The sequence below is a fragment of the Anneissia japonica genome, unplaced genomic scaffold (assembly GCF_011630105.1).
Source record: "Anneissia japonica isolate Jap-2015-1 unplaced genomic scaffold, ASM1163010v1 scaffold472_len315957_cov169, whole genome shotgun sequence".
NCBI classification, from domain to species: domain Eukaryota; kingdom Metazoa; phylum Echinodermata; class Crinoidea; order Comatulida; family Comatulidae; genus Anneissia; species Anneissia japonica.
Genome location: NW_022744734.1, coordinates 276,971 through 295,212, shown reverse-complemented (window position 1 = coordinate 295,212; position 18,242 = coordinate 276,971). Strand labels below are relative to the sequence as shown.

Here is an 18,242-nt window from a genome sequence, read left to right as displayed (position 1 = left end):
CCAATACCTTCTCAGACCTAGTGGTAGGTTTATTTCATTTGTTTCAAAGATCGTTGTTATAAACGATCAATATTTTTGTATCCATAATTAAAGGACCCCCACCTCAACGCTTACCGGATTCAATACGGCACACAGTTGCAGCAGTAAAACTAGAACCGTGTTATAGTACTTTTGCGCCCTGTCGCAAGGGATTCAGTTGAGATGTTTATTTCTTTGCCCCAACCATATTCAGTGGAAATTGGCCTTAAATCTAGTAAACACCTAGAAATACTCATTTTTTCCAGTTGTTTAAAAGATGTTTGATGAAAACAACCAATTTTTCTTGCTTAAAAATAAAGTCATAATGTAATGCATTATATAAATGTTTTCACTTCTAAACTAATTTCAAATTTCATATTATTATCTTTTTAAATGCATATACTTTGGATTTGTAAAATGCAAAGTTCTTTATTGGCAAGGTTTATATGTACATTGTGTGTCTTGGAACTTATGATTGAGATTTAAACCAAGGCTATACACATTCAATCCTATCAATTTCTTCCACCTAGATTCCTTCCAATGGGTCGATCCTAATTAATACAGCAATAAGCTCATAATTGCTGGAGGCATTAATCTCTGATCAAATCATTCCCAACATGCAAAGCTTATTGTAACTTACTCAAATTACATTGAGAAAATAGATTCTATAATTATATAAATATAATGCTTTTCCAAACATAATGTAAACTGCCCAGGGAATCATATGTACTTAAACATAGACTTTTTCTCCTCATATTAAACATAATTTATTTGGATAGCATTAGTAATTCTATTTTAGCTAACTGCTATCTTGCAATTAAATGCAACATCAAAGTATATTTCTCAAAAGCACTTTAGCTGTTTGTTTTGGTATAGTATATTTAATTTGCCTATTTAAATAAATAACAGTCACCATTATAATTATAGGCAAATATATATAAAAAAAATTAAATAACTTTTGTACTCAATACAAAAAGTATCAAAATCATCAAAATATACATATTTTACTACTGTATCAATTTGTTTTTTCATGATTTTTTATGAGATTAAATTTTAATAGTGGCTTATAGCATTTTAAAATAAATATAATTTTAAAAGAATTCTATTTTGTAGCAACAACTGACAAATTATAACAACCACATAATATTTACGTGAACAACCAAAAGTATGAACAGCAGTTGGAGCACATATTTTAAGTTTAATACGTTTACTTTTCAATAGTTTGTATGTTCTATTAATTTTGTGATTGACGAAAACAATAAATTACATTCCACTGTAATTTCTAAGAGGGCAAATGAATGCGATTTTTAATCAGCAATTATGTCTGTAGTTACGGATGTCTTCTCGCCTCTTACAACTACTTGACTCTTACAAATGACTTTTTTAACCAGATTTTCCTGCTACAAGCTGTTTGGATAAGACAGTTGGTAAGCGGAGTAGTAGCTATCTTTATAAATCATTGAACAAAACTGTTACAGAAAACAATGGTTCATCATAAGGTTTAATGTACCAAATAGATAATCAAATAATGTCTTATTTACAGCTACCAGCAACTACAAATATTTCAACCTGCATTTCTTATTGCACTTGCACTGGAGCACAAAGGGAATGCACATTGGAGTGAGCCCTCTATAGTTTAAACTTGCACAGCTGTAGTAAACTTGCTGGTATTAAACGTGCTTGATTTTAAAGTGCATGGCTGACTGGTAATTCATTCTACCATAGATACTCTGCGATTGTACACTATCATGCTGGGTTAAGGCAGTAGATTTTTTAGTTGATGTTTAACTATCATTAAGAGTTATACACTATATTAATTCAAATAACATCTTATGAACTACTAAACTACGGGTGTTGCGGAGACATACAACAAGTGAGAACTAACCAAGGATTATTAATCACAAGGTAAGACCTCTTTTATTAAGTATGTAATGTTATGGAATATTATCTTAAGTGTTTAGTCAAAATTGTGTATTGTTCAAAGAATATAAACATTTTACGAAAATTTATGTTAAAACTCTAGTTAAAACAGACACAAACATTATTCAAATTATTGGTTTCATTTATTTATTTTATTTCAAATAAGCTATAATAATTTTTATTTTAAAACTAACATTAATATTTATAACATACCATTTTAAAAATGAACTCTATTCATAAAAAAATGTTAAATGTTACTTTTATAAGCACACTGTAAATATAGTAAAATTATAGGTTATGAAATCAAATAAAATGAGCAATTATTTTACTTTTGAAAATTGAACATTAAAATTCATTTTAAAGGATCAACAATTTATTTTGTTTGCAATAAATATCTACAGTACATGGTAATTCAGTGATTTTATTAAAAAACGTGTTGTACTAGTACATCATTTAAAATTTGGAACCTTCCACTTAATAATAATTTAATCACATTAACAACTAAAAAGCAATGTTTCTTTTGTATGCACTATAAAATGATACAGTTTAAAATGAAATAAAATGCACAATACAAGATATAACAAGATAGGTCTTTAAAAAGTGAAATGTACATTGATTAATATACTTTGTTATTGTTTTATTATCCATTTTAAAAGATGATCATATTAATTATTTAATCTGTAAAAGTAACAAAAATGCAGAAAATGAATATTTAAAAAGTGTTCAATATTGCTTTTAAATGTAATTTTATTTCTTATAGATTATTCCTATTATTACAGTTCTTGGCATGCATTGTATAAATAAATATATTGAACTAAGCACATCCATGTAAATTTCCTATTTTTATGTTGTAACATAATTCGTAATTCAGCATTTTTGGCTGCCATGTTTTATGCTTTTTATGAATTTTTGAATTTTTAAATTTTGAATAAAATACCACTATATATATAATAATCCCTAAATTGATATAAAATTATTTATATATTCATAACCATATTTTTATGAAAATTATTTTATCTGAATAAAAATAAACATACTTTTTATTGAAAAAAGTAAACCACCAAATAAATTAATTTACTGATGGTATACTAATTTAATTACTTATCTCCTGTGAGAGATTTATTCAAGTGTCTAGATAGAGATAAACGGTTTTAGGGCCCATTAAAGAAATTATTAGTTTATAACCCCTCCCTCATCACTTTTAGGAAAATTCAGATTTTTTTTTTTGATTTTTTCAATCAACATATATTTTTATTTTAAACGGTCCTTTTTCCATCTTTTTTTCACTTGAAAAGTTCAGGATTTCTTGCAAATATGTATACTGGTACATCAAAAATATATATATATATATATATAAATAATTTTGGACAATGCATTCATAAAATTGTTATTGTCTACTTTAATGGTTATCTGTTTGTTCATCACAGATATAATTCCACCCGTGTGTTCACACTGATTGGATTTCTACTTAACTACAAGAGCCTAGTATTTCTGATACCTGTCATTTGTTCTCCACATAAAGAAACAGCAAGTATCCTTTACCAGATTAGTATATAGAGTGCTAAACTTTTATAAATGGCTGGCATTGTTTGGACAGCAAGCCGACCAATCGCATCACATCGACTGTAACAACACAGGGTTTTGTCAAAGGACTGGATCATTATTACAACACGAAGGTCATAAGTGTGTATAAAACAATCGCTTTTGGAAGGAGCTTAAGACCATATTGTAACTGAGATCAGGAAATAGGAAAAGGTGGCGATTAAAAACCATCTTGTGTTATACTATTCAAGCAACAAGTGTTCTGGCGAGAGCATTACATGCGCTGTCGGTGGCATCAGAATATTAAGAAAAAACAGCGGCTCTCATCAAGCAAACAGTTCAGGCTGATTAATCAGAGTTGAGGTGTATAAAAGAAGAGCACTGAAGCAGGGAAACACAACAAACTAAAGGAATCAGTTAAATTTATGGCGGGTAAGACGATGTGTTTAGATAGAAATTACTCATGAGTAAAGGACGAATAGAAAGCTTATTGAAGCTGAATCAGAACCTATTCTTCCAAGACGATAAAAGGAAGTAAACACACCAGCAGGCGCTGATTGAATTTACTGAGATTATTTTAAGTTTGAAATTGTCGTCAACCTGAACGGATAACACACCACTAGGCATTCATCTTTCAAACCACATTAAGGAGAAATTACAGAACGGTAAGCATTATAATATTTATTATAAAAGTAACATTAGCATAAAATGGTTTTTAATACTTTAAAAATATTTAATAAATCTTATTTTTATTAATACTTTGAACTGTTTTATGTATATTAGCTGTGTGAATAAGTATGTACACATTTTTCTACCAGTTTTATATAATTATAAGATTTACAGATAAGCACATTTTGTACCAGTGATATAATTATTTATTTAATGTAGTTGAAGTGATATTTTATATATCAATATAATATTAAATTAGCAGTAAAACCTTGAATAGAAGCCCAATGGGCTTAATCTTGAGAAGATGTCCATCTCGAATGAAATCCCCCTCTTTAGTTTGCAAAAGTAGCCTGGATGGGCATTTTTTCAAGATAGCATAGGCTTCTTTTCAAGATAATTCAGTACATAAACTGTACACGAAATTCAAAGAAACAAAATAAATTAAAAACATGCTTGGTTAATACAGAAGTTTAGGTGATTTAATGCCAGTTACAGTAATACACTCCATGATACAAACTGATGATACAGCGGGCCTATTTATTGCTTAGTAGTAGTAATTCCCAAAATGTACAGCATTCATTTTGAAAAAAAAGCACTCCTCTCAGCTTTGCAAACGTAGCCTTGAAAGAAAGTTCATCTCGAAAAGAAGCCCATCCGAAGTTCGCAAAAAAAAGAAGCCCAGGGCTTCTATTCAAGGTTTTACGGTATATTATGAACTGCAGTAGGTTACACCGTCCTTTACCATGTTATAACAAAATATTACACACACAAACACACACACACACTAATCCCAGCTTCAGACAAAAAGACAATATCATTTTACACACCTTTCACTCATTTCTTTTCATTCAAGTTTATGCTCAAAGAACTATTTTGTTACCCATGAGTCATCCAATGAGTACTTGAAACTTAATTCTTATTCATTGTAATGAGTTTGATGAGTCAAATCTACGTTTAATAAGCTATACTTTCCCATGTACTTCAAGGTGTCATATAAAGTTTTAAAATTATTATTATTTTTTTTAATAATTTAAGGGGTCAATCACATACAAAATAACCTCCAGGCTCTAGTAATAAACACGGAAAATGTTTAAATCTGTCTCTTATACACATCTAGATGTGTATAAGAGACAGATATATATATATATCCATGGCTGCATTATAATTGGTCATAAAAATCTATTATTTTAAATAATTTCCATGTTATTTTAAGCATGTTATTAACATTTTCATGCATGTAAAAGTCTACAAATTTTTTTACCCAAACACCCCCACACTCGCCCCAGTATAGTGTATTATTTGTGCACTTGTAAAAATGTTGATAATTGTGAATGACACTTAAAACTCATTTGAAAAACAACAATTATAGCATTCAATTCATATGTTATTTACTAAGGTCATCTTTCACAAGGCCATAATTGCACAAAATGAAAAAAAATAAATAACAAATTTTGTTAAAATGACAATACACAATAGCACAACTAATAATAATGACAATCAGACAATTAATGTCCTCCGGTGTAGGCTTGCACTTGGGGAATCACTTTTTCTATATTTATGGCCAATCAAAAGGCAATACTACTACTGATTCAGATTACACCTTCAGCATTTTCAAGAGAGAAAGGGTTCAGAAAAATGGAACAAGGTGTGCATATTACCTGATGTGGGCTTATACCCAAGGAAATATAAGGCCCTATTAAAAATGTTATTAGTTTGTCACCCTATATAGGTTGTAAAAGTGATAAGGGAGGGAAGCTTTTCCATTCTCTCATGGATTCTGTAGAAGGAAGGAGTTAGGTGCAGAGTGGTGGTGTCAGCAGGGGAAGGGGATTAAGCCTCCCAATTAAACAGGCGAAGACTCCCGTCGAACTTGAAATTTTAAAATTTTTGTTAAAAAACAACTTAAATGGCCCAAAATTACCCAGGTTTTTTTTAAACCAGCAGAGCCATAGGAAGCCCCTGGATCCCCATCAGGACCTTATCCCTGGACCCTGCTTGAAATTGCCAGTCTCCCCCCCCCCCCAATTGGAAAATCCTGGTGCAGCCACTGTGGGCAGTAGCTTCCATTCTAGATATTTTCTAGCTGTGATTTTCAATTGAAAGCCATATACCTCAATTATAATAAATCACTAACTTTCTCGTCACAATGTTAGAAAGACCTTGAAACCATCTCCCATTGTGTAGACAACACCAGATAAATACATACAATACATTTAGGTCAACCCAATTGTCTTTCATTGTTATTATTAAGTTATTCAGAATTATTAGTACCTGTAAAAGTACCCTGTTTTCAATCAGGCTTCCTACATTGAAAAAGAATAGACAAAGAAAAATATATAAGGGTATATTGCTAGTTAACCATTATTGGAGACAAAGAAAATAATATAATAGACAGAAACATATGTTTCTACTCGCTCAATAATACATAACAGTGTGGTGGTACTCTACTAGCCAATTAATTATTAGTATATTAAATCAGTTGTAATTAAACACAATTGTTCTATCTGCAATCATAGAGCCTAAAAAGTATCTAAATGTCATCTAATTAGATTCTCAGCCATTCTAAGGCAAAACGAAGTAACTTAACAAAAATACAAAAGCAGTTACGATGCTTTTTCATGGGACGGCCTTTCTACTTATAAAAAAAATGGATTCTATATTCTTACACCATGGAGCTATATTCATCTTTTAATTAATTTATTTATTTTTAGTAACAAACAATAAAAAATCTTAAAATAAAATCTTGCTATAATATATTGTAAAGTAGATACTGTATATGTAATGTATATTGTTTAAAATTTTGAGCACATAATCCCAAAAGATTCAATCACTGCCAACTGGTAGGAATTGATTTCCATTTTTAAGGAAGTCATAATCTTTCCTATGCTACAATACTCAGCTTGAGAATTCTAACATATTTTTTCCTGTCCTCCTTACAGGCTTCCGTGACAATCATGGCACAGACTGGCATATATCGCTTGGTCGTTATCATAATGTGTGCATTAAAGGCGGTGGTATTAGCTGGACGATTTTCTGGAACGCCACAAGATACTGAGGTTGTAGAATCCAATAATGCTTTGTACACGTGTACGGTACAATCGTTGAATGATAACGAACATATAAATTTCACCAAAGATGGAGTTGTAATAAAGTCAGAGGAACAGCCGTGGGAAAGGTTTAAAATCAAACATGTAGACGATCTTATAGTAAAATTAACAATTACTTTGGTTACACGTTCAGATCACGGTGAATATTCGTGCCAGATTCGTACAAATACTGGCGATGTCGTAGAGACATCTCCTTCTGGGATGCTTACTGTTCTAGAAATACCAGGCGAAAATTTTCCAACTTGTTCTTCATCAAAACGTTACTATGTTGTAGGTGATACCGTGGAGTTAAAATGTACGTCGGAAGAAACAAATCCCTTACCACAACTACACTGGGGTTTGGATCCTGATATAAAAAATCCATACTTCAGGAACTCAACCAATAATGGTATGTTTTCTCTACACTACAATTTTGTAGCAAAACAAAGTGATAATGGAAAAAGTTTCATGTGTACACTTAACACACCAGTAGATGCGACGATTAATAAAGTGTGTAATTTTGGACCGCTTTCAATCCAGTATGCACCCAATGTAACTGTTATAAGCCAGGAATACTACACAGGACAAGAAATGGTTTTGATATGTAGTGCTGAAGGGAACCCCTACCCAACATCATTTTCTTGGTCTTTCTCCCATACTCTTGAAGAATCTCAGTATGAAATTGAAAACAACAATCAGATTTTACGGTTAGAAAACTTAAAACTGGAGGACAATAATTTAAAGGCAGAATGCACTGCTACTAATCCTGTTGGTAGTCGAAGTGCGGAATTTACTGTGACTTTCAAATCGCAACAGACTACCTCATCTTCCTTTGAAGGAGATGGCGCGAAAGTAGATGGAAACGCTTTCCCAAATACCTCGGATGTACCATCCGAAAGTTTGGTAGTTGTTTTAGCTATTATTTTCATTTGTCTGTTTTTTGTTGTTTTGGTATTAGTGATTCCAATTTGCGTAATCAAGCTTCATAAAAGACGTTCAGATATGAATCCAAACCAACGCGAGTTACCACCGCAACCGACAGGTTACTACGATCAATTTAACAACTTTCATATTGGTAATGATCACATACCGAATCAAAATAACATTGGTTATAAGACTATGAGCAGCAGTAACGGAAGTGAAAATAACTTTCCCATCTTTGAAAGTCGAACCTTGCCTTTAAGTCACAGACTTCCACAAAGCAATATAAGTCAGGACTCTTGGGTAATGACACTCCCATTACGCCCACATGCAGACCGAAAACTGACGCGCCATAGAAGTGTTGAGATTCAAGTTTCAGAGGACAGTTTTCCAATTTATGAAGAAGTTGGCAAAGCCCGTTGCAGGGCAAATACGGAGAGTAAATGTATAATGACAGACTCACCACTAAATAATTATGGAAGGGCTGAAAATTTTCTGGAAAATATCCACGAGGAAAATGGAATAGAGCAGAAAGAAAAATCAAAGACAGCAAAGAGTCCGGAACTTAATCCAGAATTAATAGTATATGCAAAAACAGAATTTGTGTGATATAATACTGGAATCGCTCAATGAGTATGAAGTTAATAGTGAATAGTGATTTTGTGAATATCAATTTATATTTTGTATTAGAAAAGTGAATATCATCTTCAACTTGTATATCAAGATGTTTGTTTTTATAATTTATGGTTAACCTGAGAAAATATAGCTGGTTATTTATTGAAAGAAATTGTACATAATTTTGATGTTACTAAGACAGTGATCAAAATTCCATTATAAATGAAGTTAGAATTATGCAATGTATAATGTCCAAATGGACAGTTCTAAGTTGATCTAATATATACTGGAAGTCTTATCTATGAAAATATACTGTACTTATATCTGTAAAAAATAAAAGCATTTCAAACACTGTATACGATTTACGGTACTTCCAAATTAAAACAAGATTTCATTATCTTTTAAAGATGGTTATTTTAATGGGATTTGCTAAACTTACAGCAATGAATGGCTACTTTAAAGTGGGTGAGACTGATATTAACCAATCAGGAACTGACATGTCATGTTTTATTGACAGCAGAGTAGAGGTTTATTTAAGCAATAACCCTTTTCTTCACACCACAATCCCATCACAAAAAGTTTTCCATTCGCATAAACTTCTGGGTCTGTCTAATAATAATTCAACATGATATACACAGATGTTAATTATAGTATACAAATATTGACTTCTCATAAGGGGAATGGTGAAATCTATAGCCCGGAGATGATCTTCCCAAGGGCCGATAGGCTATGGTCTCCACATCACCGAGGGGCTACAGATTTCACTGTTCCCCAAATCTAGAGCAGTCAATATTTGTTTTATATACAGTACCTCTTACATAGATTCTATACACCAAGAAGTCTTAGGCTTACTTCCTAGGCCTAGGCGGTCAAAGGGCCAATCTCTCTCACCGTCGTAGAGGTCGCGTCTCCTTTACTGCCCGTGCGTGTCATAGATTACATAGTTACGCGGCCTAGAGATTGCACATTGAGCGACAAAAAAGTAATATAATTTAGGGTGATAGTACTTTCTATTGATTGTTTCTTAACCAATCAGATGCCTAGAATCTATGTACCTGTATGCAGTATATTTATAGCAGTTATTAAAAGCTGTATAGTGCAGGGTGGTTATAGCAACATCATGCACTTTCCCATATATAATTTTCTTTATTCTTATATTATTACCAAGGTTCTAGAAGCCAAATATGAATATTCATTAGCAGAGCTTCATGACATGGGTTATTACAGGCACAGTGCTATTCGGACACTGATAGTGATGCTATTATTTAATGTTAATGTTTTATTGAAGATAATTAATGAAAGGGATCTGATGAGTCTAATCCTCTGGTGCTATGATGATGATGAACGCTGATGATGATAACAATGATAATGAGGATGATAATAATGATGAGAATGCTGCTGCTGCTGCTGCTGATGATGATGATAAGGATGCAGATGACCATGATAAAAAAAATAGATAAATTGTGAGACCTTGCCTTGGCATGATGTGCTACATAATTGAAAAAATATCGTTATTTTATTATTATGATTTAATTCATGATTTTTGGGAAAATTAATATAAGAAATAATCATTACAAGAAAACTTATAAGACAAACCTATTTTGATTTAGGATAAACATTAATTATAAGTAAACATACTTTAATACAAACTTACATCCAACAAGCGATAATTTTATAGAAAATTTGGCATATTATTTTACCCAATATACCAACTATAGAAATATTGATGTTTCATCATTATCAGTAACCAATAATAATTTATAAATAAAAATAAAATAAAAATACATAAAAAGGACATAATTCATTTTAAGTTTTTCATTAGAATGATGAAATAGCTGCTCCTAGATTACCAATGGTTTTGTGAGCCCATATTAATCCTTATAATCAAATTTAAACATCCTAAGTTTATGAACTGTTATTCCGCAGGACAAAGTGTAGTAGCATAGGCCTACTGTACTGTAAATTTTTGCTTCCATTTTGTCTCTGCATTATCTACTACTGAACACAGCTATTAATAATAAATTGAAACTCATAAAAAACGACACTTTCATGAATAAAGTTAGTCTGTATCAAATTGCTAACGAAGACAATTCGAACATATGGATACTGCCTCTGTTTAACTAATAAACACTATTTATATTATATTGCTTTTCACTGGTATAGTTAATTACAAGGTGGCTTTTAATTGCAAATTGGAACAAAAAAATGTTCTTACCTAGTATTAGCAAATATAACTAGAATTAACAAATGCATAATAAAATAATATTTCTAAATTTGGTAATCAATTAAAGGATATTTTTTTGTAGTAATACGTCACTATAATCTGTGTGTCACAAAGTATATATTTTTTTGATCCATTTAAACCAACAAATTCAATGTATATACTGTATTTGTTTAAGGTATTTCTAGACTTCATCAGGTATACTTCATCAGTAGACATTTATGTTGGCAGTGCTATTGTTACACCAGCCTTATACCAATTCTCAATTCTAATTGGATGATATAATTATGTCTGAATTGGATTAGGACATACAATCAGAATTCGGAATTGGTTTAAATTTAGTGCAATTACAAATAGTCACTACCTTTTATTTAATGCTATTTTTTTAGCATTTACTGTACAAATTCCAGCATGTTTCTGCTTGGGACTTCAAGATGCAACTCGGAAGTATCTTGCAGCCTTTAATTTGTCTGTGCTGTAGTCACCATCTAGCAGACAGTCATAAAAACTAGCATTTAGAAAGCTAGCCACGATATTGATTTTAACGTAAATGAGGATAGTGCCTTGTCATAGACTTTATTATGAGAATGATTTCAGAATTTGCAGAATTTATGTTAATACTTATATACAATGACAAAATACAAGTTTACTGTTACAGTTTATTAATAATATACTTTCCAACAATGTTGATAGAATATACTATCATGTATAAAAAATTTACTATCACTTACAATGGTACTAATAGAAAATTATATACCATTATCATAAATGATCCAAAAAAGCATTGTGTTAATGCTTCAGTGCTGCACTTATTCAAGTACGGTGCTTATATTATATAAAACATTTTAGTGCAGCAGTTCTCAAAATTGCTTTGGCCTACAACGACCCAAACCAGCGTCCAGGTAATTTGCTGCGACCCCCTTCCAATGATGTTATAAAACTTCTAAATGATAAAGAATTCACTCGTTTTTTGGTAAATTTTAGCAGGATATAAAACTGAATTAAAAAATCTTGTGACCACACTTATTTGGAATTTTAGGGCTCAGTCTCATAATTTAAGAATCGCTGTTGTAGTGCAAAAGATAGGCCTATTCAACTTGTGGCAACACCACAGTAGTAACTTTTAATCTATAAACAATTGGTTGTTTAACAGCGGTAAAGATATGAAACATTAAAGCAATTTGGGCATGTATTCTTAACTAAGCATTGCAAAGTTCAAACTAGAATAATACCTCTAATGTATGCTGCGGCGCATATTCAAAGCATATTTGCATTTTACGAGAATCATGATCATATTTGTATTAGATATGTGTATAATTTTAATTACGTTTACCAATGTAAGATTCATGAGCTAAATCTACAGCGATTACAGTGAGAATAATTAATTTCACCTAATGTAATGGAATAGTTGAAATAAACATGTCATAAAAACAAGAAACTATCAATTAATTTTATTTTGGCTTTACAGAATAATGATATAATCATGTATTTGGGAGAGGTTGGCATGGCATATGCAATTCCTCTCTCATCAGGGGAATTTCTGTCCTTGAGCAAGGCACTTTATCCTTGTTATCTTTTGCCACCCGAAAGTGTCTACCTGGTAGACTTGAAGCTGATTATGGATAGCATAGCATAGCATATAATCCCCTAGGGAAATGTCATATTATACATGTTCTATAGTGGTTGATCCAGTGACTGGGGTAATACTGTGAATTACCTAGAGGCCTTCGCAATATGAGCTTAAATATAATACCATATATTTTGTTATCAATAGCACAAATATTAATTTGATTCTATTGATTCTATAATAAGGCGATAGAATACGTAATGCTATTTCTTATCATGAATGCTAAGTCAACATTCTCAATATCTTTCATTGTAAATTTACTATAATGATAATATATTCCATAACATACATAGTAAATATTATCGCTATCAATATTAGATAACATACTGATGATAATAGCAAAAAAAAATAAATATTTATGGTAAATATTATATCATCATTACCTTTTTTATAGAATTTTCACAATCCTCCAATTTTTTTTTTTTTGGCAGGCATCATTAAAGGAAACACGTGTATACAGGTCTCCCTCCAATTAAAGACCACCTCCAATTAAGGACCACTTTTCTGTGGTCCTAAATTAACAAATGTCTTTTCATCTTTATTCTAATTACCATGGAAACCCTGGTCTCAAATGTAGTCTTGAATTAGAGGGAAACCTGATTAAAGCAAACAGAGAATAGTAATACAGTTGAACTTTGCCTAAGTCGAATCCAAAATGCCTTTGAAATATTGTTCAACTTAGATAAAATTCGACTTACAGAGACACAACAATTTGCCATGTAAAAAAAAATTATTAAAAATTATTTGACTTAGGCAAAGTCGACTTAGGCAAGTTTAACTGTATTTGTATGCAGTCATAAGGTTGTAAGCTGTAGATAAAAACATTCAAGATTATCATATTGGTTTAAGGGAACAGGCAACATAATAGCCTGTGAAACATCTTTTACTACAGTAAAAGTCATTGTCTTTAAAAATAACCTTTGAAAAACAGTGTGAATTTGACTAGTGCAACTCAAAAACAACACTAAGATATCCTGTCGAATATAAGGCTGCCTGTTCAATAAAATGCTGCCTGTTAGATAGATAGCTGCCTGTTAATTATTTTTCTGTTAAAGGTATTAACTTATACTTAATTTGGTTTTACGCACTTGTTTTTTTCTACTTAGAATGTTGTTTTTACATTTTATAAGTTTAATTTTTGATGGAAAATGAAATAAATGAGAACTTAAAAGTTCTATAGTGCAAATAGTTTATGAAAGAATATTGAATTACAAAATATTTAGCTATTTGATTTTATCATGAAAGTTTATGTTGGTGAAACATATTGAAAATATATTGTTTTTTAAAGATATACCATCTAATTAAAAATGAGAATGAAAACAAATTTAAACAATATAATTTTTTATATTCTTTGCAAATCCTTGATTTAGCTAGTAGTAGTTGTAAATCACATTTGTTTTGATCTGTGTAGCAAGCATGGGGAGTTAGTATCTAATTTGATTATTCTAAAATGAGCTATTTAATGTTTAAATTAATCTTTCAGTTTTTCCATGTTTTATGACAAGGTGGTATATTTTTAAGATGGATTCAAAAGGCAAATCAAATGTAAAGCCTGTTGATAAATATACTGTATAACATAAGAAATTTTGCAAATAAAAGGAGAGAAATATTATATTGATAATGGTTGTAAGAGTAATTTTTTCCACACTCTCAGAAAACAAGGAAGGAACACATGCCCACTGGTAAGCCTCTTCCAAACAGAGCTGCAATACCACAATATTGTGGTAAGCACGCCGGCATGGGTTTCTTTCTGAATGGTCGATACGCCAATAATTATGCCAGCTTACAAAGGTGCTGTGTGAAAGAGCAGATATTGCGGCAACGTCTATCTGAAAGGGGCTTTAGACACAGCATTCACATGGAGATATATCTTGTCCATACAGATCACAACATTAACCCACTAGCACCTAGACTGCCCCAAACTGCCCCGCGCATTACTCCCTAGACCGCCCTAAACCACCCTGGCTATTCAACCCGCTATAACTTCTGTTATACAAACCCTAGCGTGTCGCGAAAAACGTCTACATAAACTTTGTGAAAAATCCCTTTTCAGAATATCTCATCATCCAATGAGGTTTATTGAAAAAATGACGTAATTTGCTTGACTTCGCAAAAACAATGACACCGCAGCAAGCGCTGAACGTCTTAGAAGGGGAAGACATTTTCAATGATAAATTGACCTTAGATTTGTCTGTCGACAGCTACATCGTTGTTTCATAGGTATTATAGGTTAACCAAACAATAAAATATATGGTCATAAAATTATAGTATTATAGTATATATATAGTAACTCTTATTTACAGGCTTTCGCACTGCAGGCAGGCATACTACTAGGATATATGCCTAGGCTAGCGATGGTGATTGTAAATAGAGCTTGTGTCCCCTTTATGTACCGTTGATTTTGATAATACAATAAATGTTTTGAAGGTTTGAAATTATTATTTTGACACACCACCATCCATTTCATAACTATTTTTTACATGCCTAGGCCAATGCATACTTTGTACAAAACACTTACTTAGGCTGGCCTCGTACTCGTAATAAAGGTCAAATACAAGTTGAATAGGTCAAAGGTCAATATATCAATGTCAAGAGTCATATAATTGATGTCCCTCAATAAAATAATTATTAATTTAGTAAAGTATGCAAATTCAAAATCATTTACATAATTATTAATTCAAAGAAAATTGCAAATTTGGATGAAATTTTAATTATGAAAGGTCACAATTTCGAAGTCAAAGGACAAAATATTTTGTATCACTGGAATGCTTATTTAATATGCATCAAAATAAAAACAACTTGTAATGGAACATTTTCAACAATAAAAAAAAAATTATTACAGTTTATTTGTAGTAGAGTCTAATTTCTTTCATATACAGCAAACTCTCTAGGGAGTAATTGACTACAATACATTAGAACTATAGGTGCTAATGGGTTAACTACACACAACCTTTTAGATACACAAATACAGGAGCCCATGGGCATATCAGGGTTTTCACACCTGGGGCGAGAATGAAAATAGTGCCCCTTTCCAGATCGGATGTTCTTTGTTCCGAGTTTGTTGAGTTAACATGACCATAAAACAGTACACTGAACATTTTGTATGCTAAAACTTGTATAGAAGTGATGTATAGGAGTGATATACCATCTAACTGAAAATTATTTATAGATGAAAAAAAAAAAAAATCTCACTGATCCACACATGACCATAAAATACACTAAACTATAGGCCTACGCTAAAATTTGTATAAGTAATATATATGAGTGATATATCACGTAATTTTAAATTAGAAGGGGAAAAACATAATGTATGCTAAAATTTGTATAGAAATGATGTATAAAAGTGATAAATATATATTTTGTAATTCTGTGGATACAACCATGTCTTCGATGGGTTCCTTAATATTGGCGAAATTTAGACCTTTCTCAAATTCGTACTTATCGACTAGAGTACAACACAAAAGCTCTCACCGCATTTAAATATTTGTTGTTGTGGTTATAATTGATAAACAAAATAAGGTTCATCCAAAATAGAGATTTCCTATATAATAGTAATTCATATATCTCAGGTCAAATCATATTTAGGTCAATATTAATAATATTCACATTAGAATTCAGAGATGGTGATTGCAGCTATGAAAAAGAACTGTCATGAAGAAAGGGTCAGTAGGTAAAAAATGCTGGCACTTCTCTGCAGCAAACACAATGTGCTAAATTATATAAATACACAGATGATGAAATGCTCAATTTTAAGGCATGTTGAAATATGCACAGCTTAAAACAAGATCTTCCTAAATGAGATAGTCAGGCATTATGACCAGTCTCATCATCCTCGTTTGGATAGGAACCTCAAAAAAGGGTGTTTTTATTTCCTCTTCATTACTTTCATCTGGGGTCATCTCTTAACATTGTACATTGATTAAGCCTTTAGCTTTCCACAAGATTGCAGATGATGATCAACAAATTCTGTTCCAATTTGCATTCATTTCATGTTATATTATCACATTCCAATATAATTATAATAAACATGTAATAAAAATGAGGAGATAACAGTATTTATCATTATTAGCAATATTTATAGTAAATGAACATGCTGAAAAAATTTGGAAATTAAAGACATTATGTCACAATTTAAACCAAAACATGATTTGAACCCATGCAAATGGAATTCAAAGGAGGACACTCTCTGTGTACACCACTGAACTCATTTATTTTATAAAAGCTTCCTAAAAAATGAAATTTCTTTAGTTAATTTATAGAATGCAATTTGATTTTTCTATAATTAAAAAAAAAATATAACAAAAAATAAAGAAATGATTATATATTACTTAAATAATATTTTATATATTATTATAAACAATACAAGAAATACTGTCAAAATTTGGATTCAGGTGCTATACTTTCAGTTAAAAGAATATAAAAAATAAAACTTTATTTAAAATACATATAATAACAGGAAAAATAGCAATAATAATTGTAGATACTGTAAAAAATTTGACTACTGGTCAGTGAGTTATTAAAACTCACTGACCAATACTGTATATTAAAAAATATGATTCATACCCTAGCTATAATCAATTACAATATATATTAATTCATATTTTGGAGTGTATAGTATGTCAGTCTTATAGATGATGATAATGAGTGATAGTCTTAATGAACCTTGATAGCACTACCATTGATTAAATGGATCTGTTCACCTTCAGGGTGACCCAGGAGAATATAAACAAAATGGGAATTTTCTAAGGAAATACTTGGGAATTTATACATCCAATCTCATAAAGCTATGTCCACATTATCAAATTTTGTTTGACAAAAAAACTGCTGTATACCCAAATATAGTCATGATGTGCCTATATATGGTCATGATGTGATGTCATCATACCATATTTAGGCATGTCACATGTTTTTGTCAAATAAAATGCGATAGATTGGATGGGGCTTTAGTCTTCTTCCTGCTATCCTCATGGATGCTGATTATCAAATCTCTATGCTTTATCATCAGCAGGAGTGCTGAATACTAGAGGGAACTAAGGCTGATGGTAACCAGGATAATCCATAAGCAGTGCCCGACTTCAAAGTCCAACAAGATCAATCCAAGCAAATAAACGTCAGAAATCTTCCTACAAACAAAAACACAACCATTCTAAAAGTGTTTGTATATGTAACTGACACTGTAATGATGTATTTACAGTATGATAAATGAAAGTGGTAATTCACCATAAAATATTAAGGCATCCAGGGTCGCAAAAAAAGTGACCCTGGATAAATAACCCACCTCAAATATACTATAAAAAATTTGAAAACAAATATTTAAAAAACGAGGATTTTTATTCTGACCTAGCAATCTACTAAATTAAAAAATACCCGATTCACAAAATTTGTTACACACATACCATGCTAGGGAAAATTCAGTAGATGATTATTATTATTATTATTATTGTATTTTTGCTCAAAGCGCTGTGACAACTTCCTTTTTTCTGGCGCTCTAGAAATTTTAAAATCTATCTATCTACAGCATCTATGTTCCCTGTTACACTGTGTCCATGTGAATGCGCATCCATTGTGTGTACTTATTTAGGAATTGCACATGATCCGTGAAATATCCATGCAGAAGCGTGCA

At 31.3% G+C, this 18,242-nt stretch overlaps 1 protein-coding gene across 2 annotated transcripts; it reads left to right on the top strand.

Annotated features, from left to right (window-relative positions):
- The first annotated feature begins 1,737 nt into the window (after nt 1-1,737).
- On the top strand, nt 1,738-9,473 carry LOC117119709 (cell adhesion molecule 2-like). Of its 2 annotated transcripts, none has more exons than XM_033264546.1 (3): nt 1,738-1,923; nt 3,461-4,145; nt 7,089-9,473. In XM_033264546.1, exon 3 carries the CDS (start codon nt 7,104-7,106, stop codon nt 8,763-8,765), a length of 1,662 nt encoding a protein of 553 aa, XP_033120437.1. In that variant the 5' UTR covers nt 1,738-1,923; nt 3,461-4,145; nt 7,089-7,103; the 3' UTR covers nt 8,766-9,473. The 2 variants fall into 2 exon arrangements, with proteins under 2 accessions (XP_033120437.1, XP_033120436.1); XM_033264545.1 differs by having other exon boundaries at nt 3,366-4,145.
- The last annotated feature ends 8,769 nt before the right edge of the window (nt 9,474-18,242 follow it).

Excerpts from the sequence above, each read along its gene's own strand:
- LOC117119709 (XM_033264546.1), top strand. The coding sequence starts at position 7,104 with ATGGCACAGACTGGCATATATCGCTTGGTCGTTATCATAATGTGTGCA.